The sequence below is a fragment of the Microtus ochrogaster genome, chromosome 15 (assembly GCF_000317375.1).
Source record: "Microtus ochrogaster isolate Prairie Vole_2 chromosome 15, MicOch1.0, whole genome shotgun sequence".
Lineage (NCBI taxonomy): Eukaryota > Metazoa > Chordata > Mammalia > Rodentia > Cricetidae > Microtus > Microtus ochrogaster.
The window spans coordinates 13,850,354-13,860,172 of record NC_022017.1 but is presented as its reverse complement, the minus strand read 5'-3'; the positions used below and the strand labels follow the sequence as shown (position 1 = coordinate 13,860,172).

General features: G+C 49.7%; 1 protein-coding gene and 4 non-coding genes across 5 annotated transcripts; all 5 read right to left on the bottom strand.

The window, feature by feature from the left end:
• Positions 1 to 3,156: 3,156 nt before the first annotated feature.
• Positions 3,157 to 9,142, bottom strand: Rpl3 (ribosomal protein L3). The gene is made up of 10 exons (XM_005354183.2): positions 9,037 to 9,142; positions 8,210 to 8,402; positions 7,334 to 7,502; positions 6,170 to 6,305; positions 5,415 to 5,601; positions 4,566 to 4,726; positions 3,983 to 4,084; positions 3,630 to 3,725; positions 3,345 to 3,464; positions 3,157 to 3,257 (listed from the first exon to the last, which is right to left on the bottom strand). The coding sequence occupies exons 1-10, from the start codon at positions 9,037 to 9,039 to the stop codon at positions 3,213 to 3,215; spliced, it is 1,212 nt and encodes a 403-aa protein (XP_005354240.1). The 5' UTR covers positions 9,040 to 9,142; the 3' UTR covers positions 3,157 to 3,212.
• LOC113456790 lies at positions 3,798 to 3,891 on the bottom strand. The gene has a single exon (XR_003377527.1). It is a non-coding gene; the product is annotated as a small nucleolar RNA U83B (small nucleolar RNA).
• Positions 5,269 to 5,360, bottom strand: LOC113456791. The gene has a single exon (XR_003377528.1). It is a non-coding gene; the product is annotated as a small nucleolar RNA U83B (small nucleolar RNA).
• On the bottom strand, positions 6,306 to 6,360 carry LOC113456793. The gene has a single exon (XR_003377530.1). It is a non-coding gene; the product is annotated as a small nucleolar RNA U82P (small nucleolar RNA).
• On the bottom strand, positions 8,587 to 8,648 carry LOC113456785. Its single transcript, XR_003377523.1, has one exon. It is a non-coding gene; the product is annotated as a small nucleolar RNA SNORD43 (small nucleolar RNA).
• Positions 9,143 to 9,819: the final 677 nt, after the last annotated feature.

Below are 9,819 nucleotides of genomic sequence, written 5' to 3'. Positions count from 1 at the left end.
TGTAAGACCCAAAGGCCAAGGTCAGCAGTGGTGAGCTGGGAGATGGTAGCTCTCTGGCAGAAGGGCCCAGATCTACCATGGCTGAATGGGTGACTGGCTTGGTTGGTTAACCAAGTGGAGAAAGGTGGATGGTATGAGCATTAAGGGGCACATGGTGTGAGCATGGGGACTGCTGTCCTTCTGCTTGGACTGTCATCTGAAATGACAGGGTAGCTTCTGCAGAAGCACAGGTCAGCCACTGTCACCCAGTACCCTGTGCTATGCCCCAGGCTGGGCACTGGCCAGGCAACTTGCTGGAAGGGCCAACTGGCGACTGGGTGGTGGCCTCAGGGATGGGGAAGTGGCTGCTTCAACTATCTTTAGCGCCTTCCCTCAGTCTTTGACTCGGCCAGACTGAGCAGAGCTAAAGTGGGGAGATGGAGGCAGGGCCACTTCTCCATAGTCACATGAAGCCAGTGGTCACCAGGGACCTAGTGTGGTAGCTGACTCCTCTATGCCTACTGTCAGGGGTAAGCACCGTGTCACCTGTGTGAAGGAAGCAGAGCCTATGGATGAGCTTGGAGAGGGGCTGCAGTGGCACTGGGGATCACGTCCCTCCATTCCTCATGGAGCCTCGGTGGCCCTGCTTGTTGGGGGCAGTGGACACAGTCGTCAAGACCTTAGCTTCCTGAGGCAGCATCTGCTTCTGGCTTCCCCACTCCTGGGAGTCTCACCAAGGGATGGTTAGTCTCATCCTGCCTCAGTTTCCTTCTGTGAGCTGTCCTACTGAAGTGTGTGTGAAGATGCTCGGAAGCAGCTGTGACCTCACCTCTCCATCTGTGGAATGGGAACAGTGGTCGGGACTGCAGGTGACCCTGAGCCAGCAGGTGTAATGCCCAGGAGGTGCTCACCAGACAGACTTCCAGCTCCTCCCAGCACCCAAACTCGGCTAAGAGACTTGGGTCCTCTTCGCGTCTGACTTAGTCCCAGCAGTGCTTCCCCTAATCGTGCTTATTCTCTTGACCTCAGCTTTGCATCTCCACCATGGGGTAGTAACAGGAGTGGCCCTAAAGGCTCAGAACTGAGTCAGGTGGTCGTGGCTCTCGCAGAGACAGGCAAACTGATCTATAGAGTGAGTTCCAGGACAGCCAGAGGAAAAGGAGCTACCTACCAAGCAAGCTTTTGGGAGCTGGCCAGGGGCCAGACCAAGGAGCAGGCCTGATATAGATAGGCAGGTGGGTCTTTAGGAAGAGGGCAGGGCAGCTAGGGGGTATGAGAGCCTCAGACAAGAACCTGCATGCTGAGAACTGGCAGATACAAAGCTGCCTCTATTACTGGGGACAGCCTGGGGACCCATTCCCACCCCAGCAAGACTGTCACCAGGGTCTAGGCTAGAACACTTATAGGTGAACCCTGGAGGTGGCACCCAGTTGGCTATCCCTAGTAACTCTGGCTTTGTCATACCTTTTAAGGCAATGGTGGTTCTTGCCACTACCTCCCTGTTCCCACTTGCTCAGAAATTCCCAGCAGGTATTTTTTTCAGGATTGGAATGCAAATCCTTGTTTTGCCACCACAGGATTCCGGTGAGACCTGTCTTGGAATTCTAGTGAGAGGAAAGTGTGACAGGAACAAGACACAGGGCATGGGAACTTTATGATGCACATGGAGAATGGTTGGGAGAGGCAATGTATCCCAGCAATGAGCTGGTGACTCCCACCCAGGTACAGATGCAACACTCCAAAGTTTATTGAACACTTCTGTGTGCCAAGCTCTGTCCTAGAGAGGCCAGAGGAATCTGCAGGTAACCTGGCCAAAACAGGTTGCTCTTACGGCTCTCCTCCCTCAGGAGCTGGGACCAGGAGTCCGAGGTCTGTCTGTCCTAGAGCCTCTGCCACACTTGCTGCAGACTGAAAGGCCCCGCCACTGGCCCGTTTTCTGCTAATCACTTTTCAGTCTTGTCTACATTTCCCATTTGCCTCCACGAGGATTAAGTTCCTGAGAAGTCCTTGCAATGGTGCTGGGAGTGTAGTGGGCACTGGCTCCAGAGGCCATGCCCCGGGTAGAGGCTTGGAGTGCGTGTCCATGCTGCCCAAGTATCAAGAAATCAAAACTACAGCCCTCTGTGCCTCTTTTCTACAAAGAGGTATTCTATGCCTGGTGTTATGGAGCTATCTTTCTTGGGTGAGGACCAGCTTTCAAAGGCCTCAGGAACTGGAGCTGAGGACAAGAGTTCAGGTCCCATAACACACATGGGGGCTTATAACCAACCATCCTTAACCCCAATTCTGTCCTCTTCTGGCTCTGTAGGCACCAGGCATGCATGTGGTATATAAATACATGTTAACCATACAGATAATGTAGAACTACAGGCTTGAGGCAAGGTGGCCCAGGGTACCCTGGACTACCTGAAAAATTCTAGGACCGAACTACATTTACATCTCTTAAGGTTACCTTACCTGTTTACTTTCCCCAAGCACAGGCTTCCATCACTTTCACCTAGACAAACTTTGTTCCCCAGACCATGCTCCTGACCATCTTGGCCATAACTAGGGAATAAGGTCTGGATGTCCTGTAGTGCCTTCTACAGGTCTAATAGGGTCCTAAAGCAGTCCACAACATGAGATCAGCGTTCTCACTGGGATGTGCCTGGGCCAACCTGATACCACAGCAGAGCTTAGCTGTTTGCCATGTACTATACCCACCCCCTGGTGGCTCAGGGCTTAAGTACAGGCTGAAACACCAAGTGACCACTGAACAACTTTAAGGACCTCCAGGTTTATAGAGCTGTGGGCTGACGTCCACACACACACTATTTGAGCAGGGCCTTGGAGCTGTTCTAGCTGTCCTATTTGCTTGAGCTGAGCAGCTGACATTTATCACCACCAGAAAACCTTTGTATTTGATTGAGCCAAGCTCTAACTGAAGCTACCATGTAGACCACAGCATCAAGTCCTACCTCCCCTTGTCACAACCCCAGTGTCAAGCAAACTCTGCAAACAGCTTCCATAGTCAGAAGCTGCATGTATCAGATAGGAAGGACATACAGTCCTCCAGTGACTCACTATGCTTCCTGTAGGCAATGGACACCAAGCATTTTTAGCGCCTGTGTTGAAGTACTGAACTTCCCCCCTCCATTAATGGTTGGCCATTGCCCTAGAGAAAAATTGAAGAGCCAATTTCACTGAAAAAGTTTTTATTGAGACCAACCACACCAGTCAAGCAAATTCTGGCATTAAGCACCTTCCTCCTTGGCAATGCGGTCTTTCTTGAGTGGTCCCTGTGAGAGAAACAGGAGTCAGTCTACATCCTAAACAGCCACGTGGGCAAAACAGCCAAGACAAAACTGGGACATGAAGGTCCTTACCATGAATGCTTTCTTCTCCTCCATGGTCTGGAAACGACCGTGGCCAAACTTGGAGGTGGTATCAATGAATTTCAGGTCAATCTTCTCCAGAGCCCGCCGTTTGGTCTGCACCAGCAAGGACTGTGGCACACACAAAAAAATTGGTTAGTGACTGACACCCAGAGCCAGTTCAGTAGCACAATATGCAGAACTCATGCAAACTGTGGAAACTGCTATGTGGGGGTCAGATTCCACTCTTACGACAGGCCAGTAGGTATTTCCACAGCAAAGGACCCTGGGTTTTACCTTGCGGAGTGTGAGCACTCGCTTCTTGGTTCCCACCACACAGCCTTTGAGCATGATGAAGTCATTGGTTACCTCACCATAATGGACAAAGCCACCCTAGGGAATCATAAAATACTGGTCAGTGCAAAATAAGAAGCCAGTTACACACAGCTAACCCTGATCAGCAAAGCTGTTCTCAGAAGGAAGGCAACAGGGAATGGTTCCTCAGTTTCACTCGGGCGCTGTGCCCAGCGCACATTCCAGAGCCTCATCACAGAACAGCTATGATGTTCCCCCCACCCCGCTAGGAACTACTACAGGGGTCACGAAAGCCAAGTGCCACCCCACAGAAGCATCTGGGTGTCAGCACTCACCAGTGGGTTGATGCTCTTGTCAGAAAGGTCATAGTCAGTAGATGCATTGTTCTTGATCAGCTTGCCATCCTTGATAAGGTAGCCCTGACCAATCTTGTAAATCTGAAAATACCATCAACAACTGAGAAAGCAGTCCTAGGAACCAAGTCAATAACACTGAGGTGCTAGCAACTAGCCTAGTACCCAGACTCTGAAAGCAGGAAGTCCACAGATAGGACAGTACACAAATGTGTACTCTCCAAAGGTCAAAGTGCTCTTCAATAAGCTACATGAGCCTAAAAACTAATTCTAGGCATAAGGTCAGCTCACTCCAATAATCTGAGGTCTGTCTGTCACGAAACATGCATGCAGGAACATTGCTTATAAAATGAATCTTTAAAAAAAAATCTCCCTGGAGCCAGGTTAATCTGAGTTCAAGGCCAGGCAGGTCTACAGAGCAAATGCCAGGACAGGCTCCAAAGCTAGAGAAACTTTCTCAAAATTCAAACAAAACTCCCTGCCCAGGAAAGGGTTGGGTCTGTGGGTTCCGCCCCTGACTGCCCCACCTGCAGGATGGATCCCAACCATCCTTGTCACATCTCACCTTCTTGTTGATTTCTGTCCGATGATGGTAGCCTTTCTGCCCAGCCCGAGCCACAGAGAAGGCCACTCGGGCAGGGTGCCAAGCGCCAATACAGGCAACCTTGCGCAACCCACGATGGGTCTTGCGGGGCAGTTTCTTTGTATGCCAACGACTGGTCACCCCTAAAGAGAACATGTCATTTTTAGAAGGGACAGGGCACAACTCTGTTCCTCCCTGTGAGTGCCCAACTGGTTTTTATCTGAGTTACTTTTGGGGAAAAATTATCACTAATTATTATCACTAATTATACAAAAATTATATAAAAAATTATCACTAATTATAAAAATAAGTCACTAATTATCTGCCAAAAGTGAGTGAAGATCAGATCACATTTCACATCTGATTTTATCTGCAGCATCAATGTCTGCATATCACACAGAGCGAGCGTGCGCTTGAGGCCAGAGGATGCCATGTCTTTGATTTTTTTTTTTGGTTTTTCAAGACAGGATTTCTGTGGTTTTGGAGCCTGTCCTGGAACTAGCTCTGTAGACCAGGCTGGTCTCGAACTCCCGAGTGCCTCTGCCTCCCGAACTCCGAGTGCTGGGATTAAAGGCGTGCACCACCACCGCCCGGCTCATGTCTTAGATTATTAAGGCAGTTTAACATTTAGTGTTCACAAGTAAACTCAACTGTCATCCCATTCCCTAGAACCTAGACAAGGGATGCTATTCTCAGAAGGAAGGCAACAGGGAATGCTTCCACAGTGTTACTCGGGTGCTGTGTACAGCACATTCCAGAGTCTCATCATAGAATAGCTAGGTCACCCCCCATGTATCACCCACAGAACCACAACCTACTACCAAAGCTTACCTTTGTAGCCTTTGCCTTTTGTCACTCCAATGACATCAATCATCTCATCCTGCCCAAACACCTGGTTCACAGGAACCTGCTGCTCCAGCCTCTCACGGGCCCAGTCCAGCTTCTCAGCCACAGTGCCCCCATTCACCTGGATCTCCATCAAGTGTGCCTTCTTCTGGCGCAGAGGAAGCAGACGCATCTAGAAGGGGAGAAAGCTCACATCAGTTGACAGCAAAGCAACCTTACAATTCCACTTTGAGTTAGAGTGGTTGACTGGCATGATAGTTGTACTTAAATGGTTCCTGTAATCCACCTCACCAGCCCTGTGTTTTGAAAACAAAATACACAGCCCAAGCTCACAACTTCATTTTAATGTGAGTTTCGAGCTTCAAGTTGAGCCAGGGATACAGCAAGATACCCAACACTGAGAAGCCTGAATTGTAATTAACAGCCTGAAATAACCAACTAAATAACTGTCATTACAGCCCAGTGCCATCACCTTACAAGGATCCAGGTTAATTTAAGCATTGATTGCTGCCATGAATCACCAGTGCTGATTAAATGAAACTTAAGATGGAGTAAAGTGCCACAGTGCCCTCTGCTGGTCAGTAACACCATGAGATTAAGCACTACACATGGGCAATAGTCGAGTTCAAGCTGCTACCTGGACAAGACACCTGAAATGTTCTAATAACCCCAAGTCTCAGATAATAAAATACCTATGAATGACAGAAAAACCTCACTCCTAGGTCGTAGCAGGTGCTCACCTGAGTGTGGGCAATTATGCGGATGACCTGGCAGTACTTCTTCATGCTGTTGAAGTCCTTCTCCAGCTGTTTCTTGCCCATGTCATCCTGCCATTTCTTACAGTATTTGGTGAAAGCCTTCTTCTTAGATTTGTGCCTTCAGGAGCAGAGCAGAGTTGGGGGAGGAGCCCGGTGCAGGCCATCATCACCATTGCAAGGGATGAGAGGAAGGCACACTGGCACCATGTGGGCATGAGGCTCATTGCTGGCTTCTAAGGAGCCTTTTCCACCAGCAAGCGGAGCCTGGATGGAGCTCATCGGGCAGAGCCGAGCGGAGCTGAGCAGAGGTCCACAGGTTAATGAAAGCCACACATATACAGAAAGCAGTTCTTGCTCCAAGGCACAATCTCCCCTTTTCTACCCGAGGGATCACCTCACTGAAATATTAGGGATCAGGCAGAGGCAGGAGACTTGTCTGGTACAGCTAAGGCTCCAGGTTCAATCTCCAAACCACAACGAACCTCAACTAAAGAGGCACAATGAATAGACATGTCTACTTTCTAGCCCTTTTTTGAAAAAAAAAAAAAGGACTTATTGTGTATACACACTCTGCCTCTGTGTATGCCCGCACGCCAGAAGAGGGCACCAGATCTCATTAGAGTTGTGAGCCACCATGTGGTTGCTAGGAATTGAACTCAGGACCTCTGGAAGAACAGCCAGTGCTCTTAACCCCTGAGCCATCTCTCCAGCCCCTACTTTCTAGCTTTATCTGCAATTTTTCAGTATCAAAACAATGCCAAACCCACCAGGTTGGTTGGATTAAAGATTTCGGGTCAAACAAAAACCAAAATAGAGATCTGTCTTCACAACCTTTGATGAAGGTCCTAAGAAACCCAGCACTAGGGAAGCAAAGGCAGGCAAATCGCCAGGTCGTCTGGAGTTCCAGGAAAATCAGGGCTACAGAGAATCTGCCGGCTGAGCTGTGGTAGCACACATGTAATCCCAGCACTCCCATTGAAAGGGAAGCGTGGAGCTGTGGGTGCACACCTGAGATGCTAGCCTGGTATAAAGACATACTCCAAAGAGGTAAACCCTGTCTCAAAAATACTAAAGGTGGAGGAAAGAAACCCAGTACAATGTCCACAAGATCCTAAATTGCACCTCCCCAGTGCTCCCCCTCCTTACCAGTTCTTGTAGAACCGCCTTTTACACTCATCACTGATGTGCTCAGCAAATACTGTCTTGAAGGTGCGGAGACCTCGTGGGGTTTCGACGTATCCCACGATGCCCACAACTACCATAGGTGGTGTTTCCACAATGGTTACAGCCTCCACGACTTCTTTCTTGTTTACCTCTGTGAAGGCAAACAGGCACCAGTGTGTATACAACTACCGACATTCTAATGCCCACTCAGCCAGAAAGGCTCTCTGCCTCCGCATCAATTATTCGGTCTGGCCTTCAGGACTCTCTCCACATCTTCAGGCTCCCCAAGGAGCTTTCACTGCAGTTGAACCCTAAGGTCCCAGGTACCACAACACCTCGATTACACTTCTTGTTCTGTGTACTCGTTGGTAGTCTAGAACAGACGCTACATTAGGCAGCAACTATCATCACCTGTAATCCCCAGCATTCAGGAAGCTTGCTTTGATAAAATACCTCAGCTTCACCCTACACTTGAAATAAGCTTTGCCACGAGGCTATCACTGGCCTGGTTTCAAGATCTCTTTATAATCAGTCCAGACATCAAGCAAGTGTCTAGACAGAGATAGGAACAATTCTTAAAGCTCCGAATATGTGAGGCACCGGCTGCTTTTAGGACTAACTCGGCTTTGATGCCCAGGCATGCACATGGTTAGGAATGACCAACTTTGGACTTTACCCCCACAGGATTTTGAACGGGCCCTATCTGCCTAGCACGGCCATTCTTTGTCTCATTAGTGGGCACTGTCATCCCTCAGCTTCAGAGGCGGAAGGAACACATGCTGTGGGACTTTGCAAATTCATTGCAGGCACCATTTGTGAACATATACTGCCAAGTTGTACAAGGAATTTTTTACGTACTGGATCCTGGTCTGTCAACCTCCCGGACAATGTGGGTCATGCCAGCCTTGTAGCCTAAAAAGGCTGTGAGGTGAACAGGCTTGGAAGGGTCATCCTTGGGGAAGCTCTTCACTTTCCCACGATGCCTGCTGCTGCGCTTTCGCGGCAAGAAGCCCAAGGACCCATGCCTGGGAGCAGAGAATTTCCTGTGAGACTGGAGGAGAGAGAATCATTACCAGAGGGCCTTCTCAACTGCTCTGGTCAACCCTATCACTTAACCATTAGTCCCTGGAGAGCATGCCCCTTTACATGTGAGGGCTCTCACGACGCCCTGCTAAATGGCCACATGGCGCTTCGAAAGCCAGCCTTTACGGGTAGGCCTCTCGAGTTCCCAACGCCAAATCAGAACATGACAATCAGCACAGAGTTTCTGTCCGCCCGTCAAAAGGTTCATCATTTGTAGCTTCTGGGAACTCGGGAGACCCAGTTCCTTTCGCGGAATCAGGTCCCAAATGGAAATTCGCATAATAACCCCCGTTTTAGTCAAGGCAATCCAAAGCACACCGAATTCCCCACCAGGCTATCAATACGCGCTTTTGGAATAAAACTGATGTCAAGAACCAAAATTAACTCGTTTTAAACGAGGGTCCTTTAGGCTTTGGCTCAAGGCAAGGCCTCTTCCCACAGGCCCAGGCCGGCCCTCCGCACGCATTCTCAATAGAGGTCTAGGGCCCGTCGCGGGCACCGCCACGTCCTCTGTGCTCCGAAAGCACCTCCCCAACCACGAAGGCGCCCATTGGACCATGCTAGCAGAGAACCAAGGGGACGCCCGCCATTAACACACGCACCATCTCTGCTCACACGCCGCCGCCGATAGAGGACGGCCAGGCCGTGGGGCAGACTATATAAATCCTCCTGATGACTCCGCCCACTCAGCGTGCGAGCGTGCTGCCGCAGAGGACGTCGGATCGAAGTGCGCGCAACGAACGTCCCTTTCCCGCCCACTCCGGAATGACAAGTAGCGTCGGTACGGCAAGTGGTTGGGTTCAAACGTTGCAAAAAAAAAAAAAAAAGCCTCATAGACGCTGCGGTTTCTAATGTAATGAATCTACGGCGCTCTGCAACAGCCAAACTTGATGGTAATGAAGCAAAATGGCTGCATTGTTTGTGTCGGTGTGCTAAGCTGTCACCTCTAGAATTCAGTCTCCAGGTGCTGTCCCTTATAACTCTACACAATGTCGAAAGCAACGTCGTTGAGGCAGGCTTTAGTTAGATGGAACTGGATGAAACGCGTTTGCTCTCTGACTAGCCAGTGATTTTAATGCAACAACGACCTGCCTTTAATACGCCATAATTTCGGGCACACTTCTTTCAAGTTCGGTCTCTGCCATTCCAGCACCTACATGCCATGTCCCGTTCACATTTTGTTCTTTCCTTTTCTTTTTTAATTTTTAAACGTTTATTGGTGTTTTGCCTGCATGTCCGCCAGTCTGTCCTTGTGAGGGTGTTAAATCACCTGGAACTGCCGGGCGGTGGTGGCACACGCCTGTAATCCCAGCACTCGGGAGGCAGAGGCAGGCGGATCTCTGTGAGTTCGAGGCCAGCCTGGTCTACAAAGGGAGTTCCAGGAC

Bases quoted from the DNA above. Each gene is read 5' to 3' on its own strand.
- Rpl3 (XM_005354183.2), bottom strand. The intron at 5,602-6,169 runs GTGAGCACCTGC...CTCCCCTTCTAG, and splicing joins GCATAATTGCCCACACTCAG to ATGCGTCTGCTTCCTCTGCG. The intron at 3,465-3,629 runs GTAAAACCCAGG...TGTGTGCCACAG, and splicing joins GAGTGCTCACACTCCGCAAG to TCCTTGCTGGTGCAGACCAA.